The sequence below is a fragment of the Phyllopteryx taeniolatus genome, chromosome 9 (genome assembly GCF_024500385.1).
Source record: "Phyllopteryx taeniolatus isolate TA_2022b chromosome 9, UOR_Ptae_1.2, whole genome shotgun sequence".
Classification (NCBI taxonomy): domain Eukaryota; kingdom Metazoa; phylum Chordata; class Actinopteri; order Syngnathiformes; family Syngnathidae; genus Phyllopteryx; species Phyllopteryx taeniolatus.
Window position 1 is genome coordinate 29764580 of NC_084510.1, and position 21990 is coordinate 29786569.

A 21990-nucleotide genomic window follows, 5' to 3' on the forward strand; every position below is an offset into this window, starting at 1 on the left:
AATAGTAGCCGTAAGTGTTCATCAAAATCAGACTTTTTTTTTTTTTTTTTTTTTTTAAATTTCTAAAATGTTTCCACATTAAGACTGTGCTTACATCATGGAAAAAAATTAAAACTTTACTAAAATAAGTTTTAAAACAACCACTTTTTCAGATTGAATGCAAATGTACTGAAAAGTTAAATACAACCGAACTGTACAGGCAGGAATTATTTCACGTACCACCAGAAGGAACCTGAGTACCAAGTTAGTGTTTTTATTTATTATTCATTGTTTTTACATATTTTAGGCTTGCTTAGCTTTTACTGTTTGACTTTGTGCTAGAATAATAAGGATAATACTAATATTTGTATAAATTTGGACTGTTTTGCTTATGCTCATATAAAAACTATTTATGGTCATAAAAAAAAACAGTATCATTTGTATCAATTTTTATTGGTTTGCTCATATAAAAGCAGGTTAATACAACCCCAATTCCAATGAAGTTGGGACGTTGTGTTAAACAAATAAGAACAGAAAACAATGATTTGAGAATCATGTTCAACCTATATTTCATTGAATACACTACATAGACAAGATATTTATTGTTCAAACTGATAAACTTGATTGTTTTTAGCAAATGATCATGAACTTAGAATGTACAGCTTCGATGTACAGCTTCAACTGTTCAACAGTCCGGAGTCTCCGTTGTCGTATTTTATGCTTCATAAAACGCCGTGCATTTTCAATGGGAGACAGGTCCGGACTGCAGGCAGGTCAGCCTAGAACCCGCACTCTTTTACTACGAAGCCACGCTGTTGTAACACGTGCAGAATGTGGTTTGGCATTGTCTTGCTGAAATAAGCAGGGGCATCCATGAAAAAGATGTTGCTTGGATGGCAGCGTATGTTTCTCCAAAACCTGTATGTACCTTTCAGCATTAATGGTGCCTTCATAGAAGTGTAAGTTACCCATGGCATTGGCACTAACACAGCCCCATACCATCACAGATGCTGGCTTATGTACTTTGCGTCCATAACAGTCCGGATGGTTCTTTTTCTCTTTGGCCCGGAGGACACGACGTCCACAATTTCCAAAAGCAATTTGAAATGTGGACTCTTAGGACCACAGAACACTTTTCCACTTTGCATCAGTCCATCTTAGATGAGCTCGGGCGCAGAGAAGCCGGCGGCGTTTCTGGGTGTTGTTGATAAATGGCTTTTGCTTTGCATAGTAGAGTTTCAAGTTGTACTTACGGATGTAGCGCCGAACTGTATTTACTGACATTGGTTTTCTGAAGTGTTCCTGAGCCCATGTGGTGATATCCTTTACACATTGATGTCGGTTTTTGATGCAGCGCCGCCTGAGGGATCGAAGGTCACGGGCATTCAATGTTGGTTTTCGGCTTTGCCGCTTGCATGCAGTGATTTCTCCAGATTTTTTTGAACCTTTGAGGTGGATTTTTTTCGCCTGTGGTTCCGAGTCGGAGGTCACCCGGGAGAACTGCGACTTCCGTTGGGCAGGGATGAATGAAGACTTCGAGACACTTGGCGTTTGGGCTAATTCGATTTATTGAACAAGCCTTAGTGTCGTAACAGCTGCTTACATTGGCAGAACAACGAAAAAGCCCCCGAAAACCCCTGGATCTCAGTTTATCAAGGTTTAATTCTCTGGGCGTGGAATTAGCCCCTCCCTGGGTGCACCCGGAAGATGGCCGTTCCTCATGACCATATTTGGAATCACACCCGGTACCCTTATCTTATTAGAAGCAAAACAATCCTCTTTGCAGACCAGGACGTCTGTTGTGAACCCAAAACATGCTACTGTCTGGGCGGAGAAGGAAAACCCTAATAAACGTACAAATGGTTGAAGGAAGTCTTTTGATGTAGAACTTCAAAGAAAAGATGGACGTTTTTATTTATGTTTAACACAACGTCCCGACTTCATTGGAATTGTGGTTGTATTTGTATATGAAAAACAAAATACTAACATTAGTATCAAACTTTACTGTTTTACTTTATCTTCATAAAAAACGTTCTACGTGTCCAACCTTACTATTTTCTTCAACGCGCGTATAAAAAAACAAAATGCAAACGTGCTATGCTCGTGAAAACAAAAAGCTAACATTTGCCCATTTTTTTTTGGTGTGACTGTTTTACCTAAAAGCTCAAATATAAACAAAATGCTAACATTTGCGTGTACTGCTTGTAAACGCAACGTTGTGTGTAACTAAATGAGGTGTTTCCTTGTGTTCCTGAACACATCGTCAAAAAAAAACATCTGCGGGGACGGTCGCTGTGGGTGCAACAAATTGACTTCCTGTTATTGCACGGCGCCCCAATTAGCCGCCGGCGCGTGCGTCCTTGACTTTGACACGAGGCCTCGTGTCTAAATCGCGCTGATTAATCAACGGCTCCTTTCCACTAAGCTCCCCCCCCCCCCCACCTCGACATCCTCGTCGTCCATCTCTCTGCCCTCACGCCAATCAATCCGCCGTGGCTTTCAGCCAATAATCGATCATCCGTTCCACCAATGAGCTGCTTACCTCCCATTGGTTCTTGTTTCGTCATTATTTGTCGGTTGGTTGGATTCTGAGGAATTGCAAACGCTTGTTACCTTTCCCAAGGACTTTTTAAAAATATATGTGGCAGTTTGTTTGTTAGTTATAATTTATAATAATAATTTTTTACTGTATTACTTTATGCTCAAATCGTAACTTTTATACCCATTTTAGTTTATCCACGTGTAAATTATAAAAACCGAATGCTAACATGTGTTAGCATCTTTATGCACATGTAAAACAAATATTACATTTGTATCCACTTTTACTCTTTTCCTTCATGTTCATATAAAAACAAAAAGCTAACATTTGTATCTATAGTCACTTTTTGCTGTATGCTCGTTTATGCAATGTTAAGCGAATAAAGTAAAAGAATGCAGTTTGCATTTTGTTGTGTTTTACTTTGTGCTTATATAAAAAATGATTTGGCTAACATTTGGATTCATTTTTGCTGTTTTACTTTGCTGAGGTACGAAACAAAAAGCTAACTTTTTTTTTTTTTTTTTAGTTTTACTTCGTGCTCATATGAAAACAAAAAGCTTGACATACATTTGTACCGTTTGACTTTGTGCTAAATACTAAATGCTGACACTTATCCATTTTTACTGTTTTACTTTATGCTCAGATATAAACAAAATGCTAACATTCTCATATATGTTGTGTATTTGTTAATTAGCTCCAACATATATTTTAAAAATGCAACTGACAATGAACAATATTGGGGAAAAAAAAAACGTTTGTCTCACTTTGAAAACGTTTAAAAATGAAATTAATAACAATAATAATAATCCAGCGGACGGGTGGTAGAAGTGCACGTGTTCCGGTTGGCGGAGGCCATCAGTAGGCTCGCGCCGTCTTGGTGTCCTGCGCCTGGTTGAAGGGGTTGGCGGCACTGGTGGACGCGCCCTGCTGGGGGTCGATGGACTGGTACGCTTCTCGGTTTCGGCTCATGGAGGGGAAACCTACACGTGGGACAAACACACGCCCAGCGTGACGAGACAACGAAGGGACACTGTCACCGAGCGGCGGATTATAAACGGCATTAGCACACGTCGAGCTTTGTGTCATTGTGATTGGATGGCTCATATCTATACTCTCATTTCCTGCTCTGCGGTTATCGTGACACTTACTCTTTAACATCACGGATACCCTTTTGTGTTAGCATCACCCCCAAAAAAAAATCAAATTTTTCATTATTTTGATGCATTTTTTTGAAGGCAGCACAATTAACTAGTGGTTAGCACGTCTGCCGACAGTTAATGATTAATTATGTTAATTTAGGTTAATTCAGTTCATGGTTTCATGCTTCCCTCCACAATTCAGTACTACATAGTTGTCAGTCTTTCGTCTGCAAACATGTATGATGTATTTATTGTTATTTATTGTCTTCCCTTTATTGTTTGCATCCCACCTAAAGTGTTCCCCCCCACCCCACCCCAGAAACTAAATTGGTTCAGTCCAGCCTTGTACATCATTACCGGCTTAATCGGACTCGAAGTTTGTCATGTGTTTTAAATGGAATATTCGCTACTGCACCAGGAACGAACAAGCAGTCTTATTGTCAATATGTGATACTTTAGAGAGGTGCAGGTATTCTATTTGTCCAGTCATACACTCGACACAAGCACATGGCTCTAAAAGCCGAGTGTGCTCTGCTCGACATAACGTAGTTACATAAACGTCAAATCCTCCGAACATGCTAAAAACGGGCAATTTAGTGACTGTCTCAGTGTTATAGACAGGAAGTAGGGCCGGCAGATCCTGCTGCTTCCCAGATTTCTTTGCTGTGCTCTTTTTGACTACAGGGTGTAGAAAATCAAGCTAAACGTTGCTCTTTGCTTGCATTTGTTGCTGTCCAGTGTCCATATTGTTATGAGTGTGTGCATTAAACACACGACGGACTAATGTTGTTATTTTACGTTTAATTGGACAGTAAACCTCAAGTGGGAGTGGCAATAAACTGCTTGAAGCCTCTTTTTATTAAAAAAAAAAAATCAATAAATTCTCTATCTGCCAAACTGCTGTCGTTTTTTCAGTGCGCTGAGTTCACTGCCATCATACAGCGCTCGCAAGTCAAAGCAAAAAAAAAACAAAAAAAAACGAACGAATGACGGCTCGTATCTCGAGGCATCACTGTATTATTATTATTATTAATATGCGAAAACTCACACAAGCCCACACGAGATTGGCGGCATGACTAATACATAAATGCAAATGTATGAGAACAAGCACAAACGAGGTGTGAGGACACACACACACACACACACACACGCTTATAAATACAAACAAACAACAAAGAGAAAATAAAAAGTGTCCTCGTTGTTCTTCCCTTTTCATGACCTCATTTCCTGTGCAGAGGGGGAATGGAAGGCAGATGATTGGCAGAGGGAAAAATGGGGTTTGTGTGTGTGTTTGGGGGGTCAATAGCGGCGGCCGATAAATGCACTGTCAGCACTGTCCGTCGTGCAGCGACTGTCCACTGAGGTCTCTAAGTCTGGGAGGTCAAAGGTGAAAGAGGGGGGAGGGAGGAGGAGACAAATGAAGACATGAGAACATTGTGAGACGAGGCAGAAGGGGGCAACGTGGCTTGCAAGGGAGGAAAGGTTGGCCAACCCTTCCACAAGATTCAGACAAAGATTTGGTTTCACGTTTCATTTCATTTCACGTTTGTCATCATTTCACATTTTTCACACCCAAAAGGTTCCCACTCATTCCAAATGACACATTCGACAAAACATTGCGAATTCAAAACATTCAGGACGTCTAAAAACAGATTTGCGCCTCCTCCAAATTCCGCATTTTGCCACATGAAGACATTCTTCATGATTTCCTCCTTCAACATCTCTCGACCGATTCAAACCGTTTCAACTTTTTTTCTTTTTTTTTTTTTAATCATTCTATATAATTTCGCGCGTATTCATATCATTCCACATCTTCATCTGATTTCATTTCACTCCGCATTTCACCATCTTCTCCAGAAATTGCATCGGCTAGTATTAAATTACTATTGATTGCTTTTATTCGTAAATGTTTAATATTTTTACTGATCATTTAATCATGATTCCATACAACTTCATCAGTTATTTTTTTTTTTTAAACAAAAAAATGGTGTTCATACAAAAAGGAATATTCATGAATATTTAAATATACATTTACATTTTTAATTCACTAATATGAAAAAATATACATGATTTGAATTCACTCCTGATGTCAGCAAAGCGTTTTTTTTCTTCGGTTCTCATTTTGACTGTGAGGGTTATTTTTCATAAATATTTCAATAATGTCAAATGAATATTTATTGTTTCAACTCATTAACTGTGAAAAGTTGAATAATACATATGATTGAGTCAGTAATTTTGAAATCAACCTTTTTTTTCCCTAAACCTATGAATAATTCACGTTTTAAATATTGTAAATGAAAATATTGCAAAAATAAACCTGATGCGTTATGATTTTTAATTACCAATAGCTATTTCCCAAAAAAAAAAAAAAAAAACCCAACCCCCAAGAAACGGACGGCAGTCTTCACTGAAACTGAGACATCACGGTGGGGAAAAAGTGGTTTCACGTGGTGCGTCTCGGACATTTTACGGCATTTACAGTCTTGTGACTGAAATGACAACGATTCCAAATGGAATTACGACTCGTCCGAAAGGCCTTGCCGATATCGCCGATGGCGAATCGGCTCGCCATATTTACCTTAGAAGTCTGACTTTGAGATTGTCCCTCGCATGCTTGAAAAAGGTCCGCACTGGGTCTCATTACTTTAGTTCGCCGTCCGCCACTCACCAAAGTTGACGTAATCTCCTCCTCGCTCGCGGTACATCTGGTAGACGAAGAAGCAGGAGGCGGGCTTGAGCAGCAGGCTGAGGATGGCCATGCCGGCGCTGAAGCGGAACACGTCGCGGCCCTTTTCCGACGCCAGCTCGCTCAGCGGGTAATAGATGCCAAAGTGGACGATGTCGGTCAGGACGCTCACGGCCATCCCGATCAGAAACTGCGCTCGGCCGAAAAGAGAGAGAACCTTGCCTCAAAAAGTGTATGACTTCCGGCGTTGCGGCCCCGTAACCCCAGAACCCCCGAGAGCGAGCGAAGGCCGAACCCAAGTACGAGCAAGTGGAAAAAGCTGTTTTTGGGCGACACTCACCATCAGCACGGCGTCGACGGAGTCCCTGTGAGCGATGGCCCACACGCCCACCGCCAGGACGCTGAAGTTGCCCCAGGCGAAGGAGGTGGGCAGCCACGCCATGCAGCCCCTGCCCACACACACACACACACACACAGATGCGTACACATCGCAGGCAAACGTGCGCATGCTCCGTGACCTATTGGAGGTCATTCCTCAAGTTTGTGAAGAAAAACGTGTTCACTCACCAAACTGTCAGCAGCCAGTGCACCAAAACGATGGCCTGACAGCCCAGCAAAAAAAAAAAAAAAACACGACAAATGAAATGTTCACCGTTCGTTCATGTGCACTCATAACAGTCAGAATAATACAGGCGTGCTCCTCAACAAACAACAAACAAACGAAACAAATCAAAGTCAATTACTAGTTCTTAACAAGAAATACAATACAAATGACGCATCATCACATCCATTCAGCGATGACACTTTAGTAAAGAAAAAAAATGCAATGGGAAATCATTTCATAACAGTAATCATACAAGTTTATTATACAAGTATTGAAAAAAGTGAAAAAATACAAATAAAACACGATTATAATGAAAAATGAACGTACAACTAGAAAATAAAAAATATATATTTAAAAAAAAAATGTGAAAAGAAATGATGAATTTCTAAATAACGACAATTATATAAATAACACTTAAATAAAGGAAAAATTAAGTAAGAAGGATTTAATCACAACCTGTATAAAAAAATAATGCATACAAAATAATAATGAAAAGAAAAATCTGCAATTAGAAACTGTGTTTTTATGAAACATGTTACAAGTAACAAACCAAGATGATTACAAAAAAAAAATCACAATAATAATAATAATGTGTTTCTTCCATTCCAAAACAAGTGGACAAGACGAGTGTTACAAAGCTATTAATTTGCTTTTGTTTGATTTATCTTCCGCACTTCCAATCAACGTTATTGTCATTTCATATTCAAATTAAATTAATTGAAATGAAAATGTCTTTGTACATTTAATAACAATGGCAAAGAACAGGACAACTTTTTTCACTCATCCTAATTTTTGAATGAATTGAAAGAATGAATGTTAAAGCCCCCCCCCCCCCCAGCTAAAATGATCCAAATATTATAATAATTGATATATCATTAGACTCTGGACTTCCGATCCAGATTCCTTTGACTCCCTCCAAAGGTTCCTTTTTGAGCCCCAGAGCCGCAGTTTGCAAACCCTGTGCAAACTTAACACATGCGTTAAATGAGCGACGGCCAAGTTGTCACCGGGAACCTCTCGACGGGCACTTGTCATCTTCCCGTCGCGCCCGTGTCAATAGGTTGGAATTGTTAACTCCAAATAAGGTTTTTCTCTTCCCCAAAGTTCCAAAAACGCCACCGGGACACGAGAACGAGGGTTTTAAAAAGCGGCTTACCTTCAGATTGATGGCAGGAATTTCCATAACAAGCAGCAGGGCTCAAACCTGTCTGAGAGTTTTAAAAAGAGGAACAGCACAGCACGCAAGCTTTGCCTTTTTTTTTTTTTGTTGTTTTTTTTCAGCCTCGGCTTGCAAACACGAACCATGTGACAGCACCCTGACTGCTTCCCATGTGACTCACACCCACCCTCGCCACCGCCTTCCCTCCTGCTCAACGCTTCCACCTCCCCGAAAAGGCCGACCGCACTTCTTCTCTCTTGATTTTATCACAAAGAAACAAAACAGGAATGTCGTTGCTGGACATAAATTCCAGGACGACGGAATGTCAGCAGAGCACCCCCAAAAGTTGCGGCGGGAACAAAATGTTGCCTCGTGTCAAGCAAACCTCCGATATTAAACAAATTTCGTAAAGCGACAGCCGGGCAGGCAGGATTTCACTCCGCAAGTGTGTTTTGAGTTTTCTTTGCCGCCACACAAGTTCACCGGTGAAGGCAAAAAAAATAATAATAATAATTAAAAAAGATTGCAATATGAAAAATACAATGAATTTTTTTTCTCGCGTAGTTCGACATTATTTTACGGTTTTACGAACTTTGTATGACAGCAAAAAAAAAAAAAAATAAATAAAAATATTCAAATATGTCTTAAAACATCGCCTGTACAGTAAATAAAATATTTTTTTTTATCATGCTGAGAGATTATTTCTATTCCCATAACTTCCTTTTGGGGAAAAAAAAAAAGTTGTTAGAATTAGTCAAGCAATGTTAAATTCCCTTTTAAGAAATACATTAAATGGACATTTTGAGTGCTGCTCATTTGTTGCACAACAAATAGTTTAATCTTAAACGCAAGCACAAGACAGGGAAATAAAAAAAAATGAATAAATTAAGAAGAGTGGAACAATAAACTTGAAAACACTACTGAAAGTTGAAAAGAAAACGACACCTTCATATTCACAAGTTATTACAAGTCGGTCATTCAAGTCGGTCTTGCACGTTATATTGCCGTCATCAACATCGACACAACACAACACCGAAATCGGGTTTCATGGCTAATTGCAGTTTAAGCGTTCAATAGAGCTAAGGAGTTTGTTCGCAAACTATTTACACAACTTTAAATTGGTTCATAATGCGTAATAATAACAGATGATGTGGGAATAGACCTATGGTATCGATTAGTGATGATAATATGAAATTGACCATATTTGGACATGTAAGGTTCCAGCCTAACAGCGACATATATACGTTTATCAGCACTGCGATGTTCCAACATTATAAATAAGCAAACAGATCTCACTTAAAGGGGTTAGGGTACGGTTGGGGTAAAGGTAGAGTTAGAGTTAGGGAAGTGTTGGGCTTAGGTTGGGGTAGTGCTGGGGTAAAGGTTAGGGTAGTGTTGGGCTTAGGTTAGGGTAGTGCTGGGGTAAAGGCAAGGTTAGTGTTGGGCTTAGGTTGGGCTGGGCCTGGGGTAAAGGTCGGGGTTAGAGTTATCGTAGTGTTGGGTTTAGGTTGGGGTAGTGCTGGGGTAAAGGTTAGGGTAGATTTGGGCTTAGGTTAGGGTAGTGCTGGGTTAAAGGCAAAGTTAGTTTTGGGCTTAGGTTGGGCTGGGCCTGGGGTAAAGTTAGGGTTAGAGTTAGGGTAGTGTTGGGGTAAGGTTGGGGGTAGCATTCCCTTGTGCTTCAAAACGTCCGCTCGTTGACATCCACTCCAAGCACGGGACGTCGCCCGTGTGGTCACGGTCGCCGTCTTCCCACAGACTCTTATCCTCATCTTCCTCCTCAGACGGTGATGAAGCCTCCGTGGTCACTACTGACCGACTCGGGCACCACACAGCGGCCCCGCCTCTTCGTTACGCGCCGCTTGCGGTGGAATTTAGCATAGCAACGGAAGCCTGTGAGGTCACAAAATAAAGAGTCCTTTTGGAATACTGCATTCGGATGAAGGAAGATGGACTGCGCGGGTGAGAGTCGAGGTACATCCTCACCTTCCTCGCACATGCAGTCGTCGTAGCACTTGTTGTTCAGGCCTCTGTTGTGAGCTTTGCACTCGTGTTGCCTCAGGTCGCAACAGGAACCTTCAGTTTTCAAAAGAACGCTTTTAACATTTAGCATTTAAAAAGATTCCATTGGTCGAGATTGAGAATTTGTCCCGTGCGATGGCGACCGACCGGGCAGACAGTCCAGATGGTGGTCACATGGTTCGACGTCGTCACCGTCCGCTGTCCCGTTCCCGCTGCTGAGATTTTTACTTCGCCTTTTGTCTGCGGATGAGAAAACAACGAAGCTGGACCCGTTTTTCCAAAAACTCCGGACAACTGGAAAGTCGGTTCAACTTCCAAGTTTTTGGAGGCGGACCTTTCTTCCTGGAGGACGGCCACGCATCCACAGGCTTCATGTCCTCGTAGTCGGTCCAGTCGAAGAGCGCCATGTCCAGGGTGGGCATCACCTCGCCTTGCCCCTTCCCTCGTGCGGACCTCTGAGGAGAGATAGCAGCTTGCCGATACGGAACCGCCTTCCAATCAATCAAGGGACACGAGCGTCCGCAAAAAAAGTACAATTAGTCCGCTATTTCTATTCGCATCCATCATAAACGAGCTTTTGCCGGAACCAAGATGCATTCGCATTTCCTGTCACCCTCGGCAAGTGTTTTCTTAACCAAATATCGATAAGATCGATTCGACTGATTGAGGTCAGCTCATGGATAAAACCTCAACACGAGACTTTTGGGGCTGCTCTCGGGTTACCGGCGGTTTGGCGGAGGCCGGGGGCAACGTCGGGGGATGCTCGTCGGTCACCGCGGCGACCGAGGAGGAGCCAGAGCCCGAGGTGGCGGAGTCGGGGGAGGGCCCGTCTCCCGCAGGGACCGAAGAAGACGAAGATGAAGGAGGGGGCTCGTCCAGTAGGACGCCCGACCGCGGCTCCGGAAGAAAACCTGCAAAATGGAAGCAGAATATAAAGTATGTGCTGAATCTGACTTTATTTTCAAAAACCTTCATGGACTTCATGGACAAAAAAAATAAGTGTGCCCATGTGATGCCCACCTTGCCCATGTCGTCCTTTGTCCCGCCTCCCCCCGTGTCTCCTGAGCTGCGATTGGTCGGCGTGACCTCTTCCCTTGCGCGTGCCCGTCAGCTGGTTCTCTCTCAGGCCGGCTCTGCCCCGGCCCGTCTCCACCCGTACCGGACGCAGACCCTCCGAGCCTGCGCCGTCGTCCTCGGGGCGGGCCAGAGGGCGTGCCGGCCCACGAGAGACGGGCCCGCCGCCCCGGCTGCTACGCGTCACCTTCACGTCGCCGTAGCCCGCCGCGGCCCGTAGGAGGTGCTGCGACCGTCCTCCGGAGTGGCGCCTCCTCTTGCCGCGAGGGACGCCGGAAGGATCGGAGGCGAGGGACAAAGACGTCAGCGCCAAAAGAAGCGCCAACGTCAGGAAGAAGGAGGGCGCCATCGTCTCTAAAGCACAACGGCGCCACCTGCTGAGAGGAGAATACAGTGATAGTGACAAATGTCCAAAATGTGGCACCCCCCCAAAACTGGTGTATTAGGAAATAATATGCCCCAAAAACCTAAACTTGGCCTCATAAATAAATACATGTTTTAAAACAATCTCGTCCTAAAGATTAAATGCAAATGTTTTCACCTTAGCACATTCACTGCCATTGACGGCTTTAGAAGTCAAATATCCATGTTAACTGGGAAGGGTGGCAGTGAATGAGTTAAAAGTTGAATACAACTGAACTGTACTTGGGCAGTCAGAATTTTGTCTACCACGAGAGGGACCCCGTGGACCAACGGTGGTACTTGTACGTCGTGACAGTCGCTTACCTAAAGGATTAACTCCAGAAGTGTTTTTGCTTTTTCTTTGGCTTTTTTTGTTTGTTGTGTACACCAGTAGAAGTCATAGCAAAGAGGAAAGTGTGATGATCTTACAAGACAAATAAAGTTGAAAAAAATGAGGTTTTCCTGGATGAATAAAGATGAAATACATTTTAACAAATTTTTTTTTTTTCTCAAAAAAACGGTACAGTGCAATAATGTGCTCGGAAAAAAGATTCTCGCAAATGTGCGACCTCTCAAAAAAAAATTCTGACTTCAGACAACATAACTGTCACCTAATTCTTGAAAAAAAAAAAAAACATTGAATAAAGGAGTTTTTTTTAAAAACACTATGCCATTATTTTTGGAAAAATATTTTTTCTCATTATACATTATTACAAACATTTTCTTGAAAAAAAAAAAAGAAAACGTCAAAATTACTTTTTATCAATAAATGTTATTTAAAAAATACAACTTTATTCTCTTAAGATTAGATTTCTTTTGTGTGAGAAATATCTGCTATTTTAAAATAATATGGCTTTATTCTCAAAACAACGTGACATTTTCTTAATACGACTATTCTAAAAAAAAAAAAGTGATTTTATTATTGTAATAGGATTGAGATGTGTTTCTAATAAAACAATATGACTCTTCTAAAAAATATGACTTTATTCAAAAAAAAAGACTAAATAAAAATGATCAAACAGAAGCAAAAAGCACATTAGCCTAATAGCATAATTGCCTATGTGACTTAATTCAAATCAATAAAAAAAATAAAAATAAAAATTGCGATGCACTTGTTAAAAATTTTAGTTTACTCTTGTTTTCTGACAACGTTCCAATATGACTTTGGCCGCTTTGCTATTAGGCTAATGATTTGCAACTCGAGAGGTTCTCCGTCTTGGTGTTGGTGCTTGCGGGATGGCCTGGCACTTTTGAGGATAAATCTCTGATGAAAAAAAAAAAAATAGCAATAATAATAAATCCAAACATTAAATCTCAGCCTTTGTTGGGCAGAGAAGAAGCTTTCATCGCCAGAGTCGACGCTTCTTCGGCGAGCTGTGACGGAAGCGGAACGCGCCAAAGGAGGCCGCCGATGCTTTGTCAATGTTCCCTTGACTCTGCGCCACTTTCACATTTCATCTAAACTGTTTACTCCCTTTGAGATGTTGAGAATTCGCCGAAGGAAAAGACATAACAACATCGGCTATAAATGCGTGCGCAACAATGAAAAGAGGATATGAAACAATGTAGCACATTTTTGAGGATGTAGCGATTGAGCGTAGAGCGTTTCATGAACAGAAACAAGCAGTGTTTCTATTTTGGATGAAGCCTGCAAAGAACCTCCAAACATGAGCGCTAACATTAGCCAAAAGCAGCTTGCTTGCATTTATGGAAAATAGTTGTCAAATTTGGACTCCAATATCATGATATTGTGATGATCTGTTTAAAAAAAAAAAAGAAAAAAAACCATCTTTGCTTGAATAGTTCTTTTCAGACTTAATTCTTAGAGGAAAAATGACTTTTTTTGTACTGCTAACATTTTTTTAAAATTAATTGTTATATAGATATATATAGTAAGATGGTATTTTATCTGTAAATATGTCTTGAAAAAATATGACTTTATTCTTTTGGGAAAAGTTTTACTTTATAGTCATGCGATTAGGGTTATTAAAAAAATGATTTCTCAAAACAAACAAATTAACTACAAACTATTCTCTTTAGATTGCAACTTCTTGTGGGAAAAAAAAAAAGTGATTTTAATCACGTAAGATTACAATTGATTTCCTTGAAAAAAAGAACACAGTAAAAAAAATCAAACAATTCTTTTCATTCATGTTTTTCTAGAAATAAAGCATACATTTATTTATTTCATTTGTTATTTTTTTTTACTTTATTCTGTGGCACAGTGGACGACTGGTTAGCACATGTGCCTCACAGTTGTGAGGACCGGGGTTCAAATCCCGGCTGTGTGGAGTTTGCATGTTCTCCCCGTGCCTGCGTGGCTTTTCTCCGGGTACGCCGGTTTCCTCCCGCATCCCAACAACTTGATGGTAGGTTAATTGAAGACTCTAAATTGCCCGTAGGTGTGAATGTGAGCGCGAACGGTTGTTCGTTCATATGTGCCCTGCGTCTTCTTTGTGTTCAAAGACAGACGGTGGTGCAGAACATCAATGCGGGGGGGGAGGGGACGGGGGGGAGTATTGATCTGCCGATGGTGGCTCGTGCGCTTTCACGCTTGCGTGGCGGGCTGCGAGGGCGAGGAGGTGGGGGGGCTTCGTCACGCTAACACATCAAGTGGGAAATCTTTCGCAGTTGCTGGTCAGCTCGCGTGCGCGGCGGGGGGTGGGGGGGGGGGCGGGCGGATGCCGACGAGCGCAAAGGATGTCGGGGGATGCCCGAGTGTACCTCAGGGAATGGACCCGGATGACCTCTGGGAATCGGAGCAGCTGTGGCGCCTGCAAACACGACAGTGAGACACTGAGGTGACACTTTGTGTTTTGTTTAGGAGGTGAGGTGTGAAGGGACCCTTGCATTCAAAAGCAGAATTCATTTCCGCCAGTAGGGGGCGCCGCCTACGAATGTTTTCCGTGTGGGGCCTTCATCACGCACAAGGCGGGTGGGTCAAGCGCCGACCTTGTGGAGCTGACTTGTCATCGAATTTTCGCCCACCACGCTCCACCCGCACGAAATGGCCGAAACGCAATTATTTTTCCAATTTGGCGTCGTCCATCCGTCTTGTAAACGTGCGTCCAATGGTGTACAATCTTTAGGAGTAGTTCGAACGGACCCTGAAAATAAAAAAAAAACGACAGACTTCCTGTGTCTTTTCAGACATGGCTTGTTTAGAATTTTTTCACGCTTGCACTACGTCAGACGACTGCAATAAAATCTTCAATTCCGATACCACCGCATCCCGTTTTTTTACGATCATCGGGCTTTATCTTGTCAACTCAAACGCGACCGGATAGACTCATTACCGCACTGACGGTTGTGCGGAAACAGGCCGCCGTTCTGTCGAATCATGCTCTAAAGTTTCGGTGTGGCTGAAGTCATTTAATTAAAAATAAAATCATTGAATTCCAGTCAGTTAGCGCCGATTATTTCTGTCACGTTGTCATGTTGGTTTGACCCGATTGATTAGAATACCCGACCTGACGAGAGCAGTCATTTCCAACCTTTATGGAGCCAAGGAACATATTTTACAATTGAAAAATCTCACGGCACTCCACCAAACAAAAATGGATAAATGAATTACTGTATTTACTTCCTGCCATCTAATTGAAGACCATTCATTTGTTCTGTCTGTCACTATGCCTCACTGGCATAAATAGAGGAACAAAGATACATTATTGATTGTAAATATAATTTTTGGAGCAATTAAGTATATCCAGTAAATGAACAGGTCATTTAAATAGACACATTCCTCCATCGGTGATCGGTGATCGGTTATCGTTTTTTTTTTTTTTTTTTTAAACTCGCCGATCGGTGATCGGCCCCAAAAATCCTGATCGTGTAAAGCGTACTGGAAATAAAGCAAAGATGCATCATCGTGTGGCGTTTTTCCAAGCAGCGCAGCTCGCGCGCGTAGCGGGCGGGCAGCAGGTTGAGCATCTGTTACGGGGCCGGCGCGCCAAGGCGGCGGCGTGGAACTGATGACTTTCATTCTCACGCCGGCGTTTCCATCGGCGTTAACCCCCCCCCCCCCCCCCCCCCCCCCCTTTCAGGATTCACAACACAGATGTCAACAAAAGCTCCAGTTTGCCATCCAACCCTCTTTATGACTACTCGCAACAAGATGAAATCTTGAAAATTGAGCCGTACATCGACACAGGCAGCCCAGCATTGATGATAGAAGGGCTCATATTTGCTTGAAAATGCAACAATTTCCTCCTGCGGAGAGGCGAGGGTCTCGTTGAGAGGCACGCGCCTCTGTAGTGATTGCTAATCTCCGGGCTCAATTGAGGTGGGGGGAGGAAGCGAAGGCTTTTTACGACACAAAAGTATAGAGAGGAGCGAGAGGACGAGATGAGAAGGCGTGACGGCTAAAAAAAAAAATAAAAAAAAAACAAAAACACCTGCTGTGACGGCAAACGTTCAGCAGCCATCTGGTGCTCTCCTTCTTCGTCTTGTTGTTTGGGTCTCTCATAGCAACCGAAAAGGAAGCGGCAGACAAAAGGATGCAGGAGCAAGCAGCACCCCTCACCCCTCAGGACCCCCCCCCCCCCCCCCCCCACACCCCCATTCCGATCCAGGACGCCACAGCCGCCCTGCTGATTATTGACCGTACAACCGGGGACGCGGTTTCTGTGCACCACAATGGAAAACAAAAAAAAAGTTTCATTTTCCCCTCAACGCCGACGTCTTGCATAATAAATAAAGTCCTTAATATCGTTCCAGGAATCAAGTCTGGAATAGTCCATTGCATGAGAAGGGAGAGAGGAGCTGTGGAGCATTTGGGATGTTTTCAAGCGTGTGAATTCGATGAATCGAAGAAAACTTGACTAATTGTTTTTTGATGAGATGACTGAAATCTCAGGGCCTCAGCCAATTGTCAGCCGCTGTGAACAAATGGCCATATCGTATTTTTTTTTTTTTTTTTAATGCGAAAGTCGATCGCGGCTGACTTGGAACGAAAGGAAAGCAATCTTTAAGGAAAAGTTTCCTTAAAGATTGCTAAATGCTAAATGTGCATTCAGACTATAAATTCTTCAATGAAACTAGAAAATGTGTTTTTTAACCACTGAAGACAATCTAATGTATTCAAAGACACATTTTTGGAAACATTTAACAACAATTTCATTTCATTTCAATGGAGTGTTTTAAAAGACAATTTAGCGTTGTCATCAACAATTTGAGGTAAACATTCATGACAACAAAGTCTTCAAACATGTTTTGTAAACGTCAAAGACAATCTAGAATATTTGAAGCTGTTTAGTAAACATCAAAGACAATGTATAATCGTTGAAGATGTTTTGTAAACATCAAAGACAATATACAATCTTTGATTACGTTTTTTGTAAACATCGAAGACCATCTAGAATCTTTGATGAATCTGTTTTTTGTAAACATCAAAGACAATCTCTAATATTTGATGAAGCTGTTTTTGAAAACATCAAAGACCATCTAGAATCTTGGACGAAGCTGTTTTTTGTAAACATCAAAGACAATATACAATTTTTGATTGTTTTTTTGTAAACATCAAAGACCATGTAGAATCTTTGATGAATCTGTTTTTTGTAAACATCAAAGACAATCTAGCATCTTTGATGAAGCTGTTTTGTAAACATCAAAGACCATAGATAATTTTTGATGCAGCTGTTTTTGTAAACAAAGACAATCTAGTATCTTTGATGAAGCTGTTTTTGTAAACATCAAAGACAATCTAGAATCTTTGATGAAGCAGTTTTTTGTAAACATCAAAGACAATATACAATTTTTGATTTAAGTTTTTTGTAAACATCAAAGACCATTTAGAAACTGATGAATGTTTTTTGTAAACATCAAAGACAGTCTAGCATCTTTGCTGAAGCTGTTTTTGTAAACAAAGACCATCTAGAATCTTTGATTAATCTGTTTTTTGTAAACATCAAAGACAATATACATTTTTTTATTTAAGTTTTTTGTAAACATCAAAGACCATTTAGAAACTGATGAATCTGTTTTTTGTAAACATCAAAGACAATCTAGCATCTTTGCTGAAGCTGTTTTTGTAAACATCAAAAACCATCTAGAATCTTTGATGTAGCTGTTTTTGTAAATATCAAAGGCCATCTAGAATCTTTGATGAAGCTGTTTTTGTAAATATCAAAGCCAATATACAATATTTGATTAAGTTTTGTGTAAACATCAAAGACAATATACAAACTTTGTAAACATCAAAGACAATCTAGAATATTTGATGAAGCTGTTTACTTTTTTTTGGTCAATTTTAGACAATTTAGTGTCTTCAAATCTTGTGCTCGTCAACAATTACAACAATGAAGTCTTCAGTGGTGAAAACGCACGTTTATCAACACTGAAGACGATTTAGAGGCTTCTATGAATCTGTTGTTTTGTAAACATTAACAACAACAGTCTTGAGTGAACCTAACATTTGTGTTTTTTGTGAATAAAGACAATTTAGCATCTCCAAACATGCTAATATACGTGTTTTGTTAACTTTGAAGCCAATTTGGAACATCCCTCCTTTAAGTCAGCACTGCTAACCACTCTTGCCTTAAATGCCTTCACAATTTTAACAACACCGTGGCACGGTACATTTTGTTCACACTCGTTTCAGCAGCCATTAGGTGCGTATAGGCTGTTAAAGTGGGTATTAAACAGAAGAAGAAGAAGAAGAAGAAGAAGAAAGAAAACGAAGACGGCGAAACGCCATCGGTCCCCGAGCGAGTCGCAGCGGAATCCACGGAGAACCAAAATCAAGCGGCAGGTAGAAGACCTCCCGGAGCGTTTGTGCCTGGCACGGCGGCATCGTCAAAATCTCAGCACGGGGGCCCTTATCGAGCGTTCGCCAGGGCCTCGCGCGCGCGCGCACGCACAGCAGGGGGGACCTCCCCCGGAAACACCCACTCCAGCGAGGCCAGTTCCAAGACGCGAGCGACGCCAGCGGCTCCCCGAAGAGCCGCCAACAGACAAAAGGGTGGGAGAGGAAAGAAGATGAGGATGGAATGAACGGGAACTGGCTGCTTTTGAAGCGGTTTTTAGTCGATTTCTTGAAATGTGAACGTTTGTTCGACGCGGGCACAACAATCAGCGAATTGAGACAAGTGGTTATGGCGTCTTCCCACGCACGGGAACTTCAAGGCCTCACCATTGGGTGCGCAGTAATCTCACCTTTTTTGGCCTTTGTGCACAAATGCCCCATCGAAATAGGAATTGGTATCAAGGATGTATGTTGAGGTGACATCAGGGGAGGTGAGGGCGTCATCCAAACGGGTTTGGGTGGGCATCACGATTTGCGTTACAATTGTTCAGGATTGTTTCGCCTCGGCGCGCTACTGAGCGACGTTCGAGTTCAGGTGGGGAACCGTTCCGACCCTTGACCTATGCCGCCGCGACTCTTTTGTGCCTGCGAGCACGAATATCGCTCCTTTGTAACATCAAGGGTACATCTCTGCAAATTCCACTAACAACCCAGGCTAAACTTCGCTCATCACTGACATGCAAACATTTGAGTCTTTCAGTCCAAATGTATCACCTCAACATACTTCCTTGACACCAATTACTACTTCTCTATTAGCCAGGGCTTTGGCTCCATCTTGTGGCGTCTTAGAGCGCTAACAGGTTCCATAAAAAAAATTTTTTTAAAAGAACAAGACATTTGTGAATAGTTAACATCACATAGGTGGGGGTTCATTTTAGTTTTATGATACAATGATTACATTTTTTTTTTCCTTCCAAAGTTATTAGTAATTTGCAGACAAAAACAGAAAGACAAAAAAAATGTTGTCAGTGGACAATGTCAATATGTTGTTAAACATTTGAATAAGATTCAGATTACATCGTGACACGATTAGTTAGACGTCAACCTTTTATCATTTGTACAAGTTCAACTAATCCTCAGGTTGTTATTGAAAAATAGTTTGGGATAAGAGGAAAATATGATAAGGAGCCAAATAACTTTAAGCAGGATGGACTCCTGCACTCTGGGGGGGGGGGGGACCACAAAAAAAAAAAAAAAAAAACACACAAATAGCTGAGTTGAAATCTCTGCCAAAAGGGCTTATGGAACGTTCCAATATTTAAGAGGGGAAAGAAAGCAAACAAACACCAAAAGCGCCAGAAAGACGTCAAGAGCGTCTCACCTGCGTGTGTTGTTTGTCGCAGCTGGTGGAACCTTTGTTGGAACCGCGCTGCTGCTGCTGCTGCTGCTGTTCCTGTTGCTGCTGCTGTTCCTGTTGCTGCTGCTGCTGCTGTTGCGGCTCCTTCTGCGCTTGCAGCAGACGGCGGGCAGCGGCCACACAGCCACGGGAGGCGCAACAGCGGCGGACCCGGGAGCGCGCGCCTCCGCGTCCACGCCTCCGGGAAGGAGGAGGGGCTTGGCCGCTATTTTGACTTTTGTGCATCGATGACACACTCTGCGCGTCACCGCGGCGGATGAGACGCAAAGTGACGTCACGTGAGCCAGGTTCCTCCTCAAAAAAAGGTCCCAAAAGTTTCAAATACTCCGGAAGATAGAAACATAGGTGCAATTGTGGATGCCGGGCGATGACAGCAGCGCCGCGAATTGCACAGAGCACACACAGCGCCCTCTTGTGGATGCGGAGAGACCAACACAGCTGCGAGCATCTCTCCTCTTGGCCAATGAGGAGGAAAGTGGCGAAGCCAAATCATGGAAAAGAAAAGAACTTGGTGTAAACGCTCCCATATTTTGGAGGGAATTGTTTGGCACTTCCCAATGTGGGCCTGGGAAATGTCGAGATGAAAAGAAATAGTTCTTGGTATTATTCAAACTCGCTAATTTGCTACTTAAATACTTAAGGCTCAGTGCAATACGCCGGTCTGCTCGGGACAGATAACAGCGGAAACTTTTTATGCTGTAAGAAATATTGTCACTTGCTGAGTGAAGTGTGACAATTCACGCGCGCGCGTGTATGTGTGCGTGTACTGAGCCCTCGAGGGAGTTCTTTTTTTGTCATGCATTTTTTTTTTTTATTAGCCTAAAGGCTGCTTAACACCTTCAAGAAGTCTCCAATCGGATTTCCACTTGAAATTAATTTGCAGGCAAAGCCGCGTAGAGAATTTGCTGTCGACAGCGCATCTCCTTTGAAAAAGGGGGAGAAAAAAAATAAATTATTTTTGTAAATCGTCGTGGAAGGAAACCAATGTGCTCTGGGGAATGATACAAATATAAATCTGTCACTGCCCAGCTTTAGTTTGGCATCCAACGCCGTAATAAATATCGTCGGACCCCTGAGACTGAAGGCCGTTGAATGTTCGAAACAATTGCTCGCGTATAAAATCGTACAAACTCAATTACAGTAAAATTGACTGATCGAACCAACAGTCCTACAATCAGCCAAAATGTCACTCCATTACGTGCGTGAGTGTGAGGCAGTAGTTTTATTACACAGTAAACTGCCACCTGTGCATACTTGTGTGGGTTTTTTTTTTTCTATTACGGTAATGCCCTAAAATGCCACACGATGGCACCAAAGCACTGGTTAATAATAAAAATTTTAAAAAAAGGACAGTAATTGGTGTCACGGATGTATCATTGAAGTGATACATCCCCATTGAGATCAGCTAAATTCAACCTGGGTTGTTAGTGGAAATTACGGAACCTTTGCCGAATGTGCATGCACGTGCACTTCCGGAGCATTTAAAAAAAATATATAATCAAATAATCTGTAAAACATTTATTTTTAAAGGGAATGCTATATAAAATGAGTTTAAAATGATAGAAAAATGTTGTGGGTTTATGGTTTGTGGTGTACTTACAGTTTCAACTTGAGGTGTCTCATTTTCATCAATTGCCCCATTTCATTTTTTTGGGGGGGGGAGTTTTGGAAAAAATTGTGTGGCGGGATGGATCAGGACCCTGAACCTTCAGTTTGACACCAGGTTTAAACTATTACGCGAATATCCGCCAGTAATTGACGACTCCCCAAAATGTTTATAACTGTAATTAGATGCCACAAGATGGCAGTAAAGCCTTACATGAAGCTCCTCAACTCACTTCAACATAGTTCCTTGGTACCAAGATGCCACTAGACGGTGTCAAAGCACGACCTGTAACTGCTCAACACTTTTCAACAGAACCTTCTTGGCACCAAGATGCCACAAGATGGAGACAAAGCACTAGACGAAATGCCTCAACTCACTTCAACATAGTTCCTTGGCACCAAGATGCCACAAGATGGTGAGAAAGCACTACCTGAAACTCCTCAACACACTTCAACAGAATTTTCTTGGCACCAAGATGCCACAAGATGGAGACAAAGCACTTGACGAAATGCCTCAACTCACTTCAACATAGTTCCTTGGCACCAAGACTTGCCACAAGAGGGAGACAAAGCCATCTTGGTGCAAGTCTTGCTTTGGCCTGAGCACAAAAACAGCAAATGTTGC

General features: G+C 42.0%; 2 protein-coding genes across 7 annotated transcripts; both read right to left on the bottom strand.

Moving 5' to 3' along the window:
* Positions 1–1528: 1528 nt before the first annotated feature.
* On the bottom strand, positions 1529–8778 carry agtrap (angiotensin II receptor-associated protein). Of its 5 annotated transcripts, none has more exons than XM_061784828.1 (5): positions 8104–8778; positions 6911–6945; positions 6684–6792; positions 6326–6533; positions 1529–3498 (listed from the first exon to the last, which is right to left on the bottom strand). In XM_061784828.1, exons 1-5 carry the CDS (start codon positions 8128–8130, stop codon positions 3374–3376), a joined length of 504 nt encoding a protein of 167 aa, XP_061640812.1. In that variant the 5' UTR covers positions 8131–8778; the 3' UTR covers positions 1529–3373. The 5 variants fall into 5 exon arrangements, with proteins under 5 accessions (XP_061640812.1, XP_061640814.1, XP_061640815.1 ...); XM_061784830.1 differs by having other exon boundaries at positions 6684–6795; positions 6910–6945; XM_061784831.1 differs by lacking the exon at positions 6911–6945.
* A 140-nt stretch (positions 8779–8918) lies between these two features.
* On the bottom strand, positions 8919–20116 carry draxina (dorsal inhibitory axon guidance protein a). Of its 2 annotated transcripts, none has more exons than XM_061784826.1 (7): positions 19725–20116; positions 11146–11573; positions 10849–11036; positions 10460–10580; positions 10273–10365; positions 10090–10179; positions 8919–9996 (listed from the first exon to the last, which is right to left on the bottom strand). In XM_061784826.1, exons 2-7 carry the CDS (start codon positions 11546–11548, stop codon positions 9884–9886), a joined length of 1008 nt encoding a protein of 335 aa, XP_061640810.1. In that variant the 5' UTR covers positions 11549–11573; positions 19725–20116; the 3' UTR covers positions 8919–9883. The 2 variants fall into 2 exon arrangements, with proteins under 2 accessions (XP_061640810.1, XP_061640809.1); XM_061784825.1 differs by having other exon boundaries at positions 11146–11576; positions 19725–20115.
* Positions 20117–21990: the final 1874 nt, after the last annotated feature.

Bases quoted from the DNA above. Each gene is read 5' to 3' on its own strand.
- agtrap (XM_061784827.1), bottom strand. From the start codon at position 6,875: ATGACCTCCAATAGGTCACGGAGCATGCGCACGTTTGCCTGCGATGTG. The intron at 6,534-6,683 runs GTGAGTGTCGCC...GGCCGAGCGCAG, and splicing joins CCGTCGACGCCGTGCTGATG to TTTCTGATCGGGATGGCCGT. The intron at 3,499-6,325 runs GTGAGTGGCGGA...TCCCACGTGTAG, and splicing joins AGGAGATTACGTCAACTTTG to GTTTCCCCTCCATGAGCCGA.
- draxina (XM_061784826.1), bottom strand. From the start codon at position 11,548: ATGGCGCCCTCCTTCTTCCTGACGTTGGCGCTTCTTTTGGCGCTGACG. The intron at 10,366-10,459 runs GTCCGCCTCCAA...TCTCATCCGCAG, and splicing joins GCCGTCCTCCAGGAAGAAAG to ACAAAAGGCGAAGTAAAAAT. The intron at 10,180-10,272 runs GTCGGTCGCCAT...TGAAAACTGAAG, and splicing joins CCATCTGGACTGTCTGCCCG to GTTCCTGTTGCGACCTGAGG.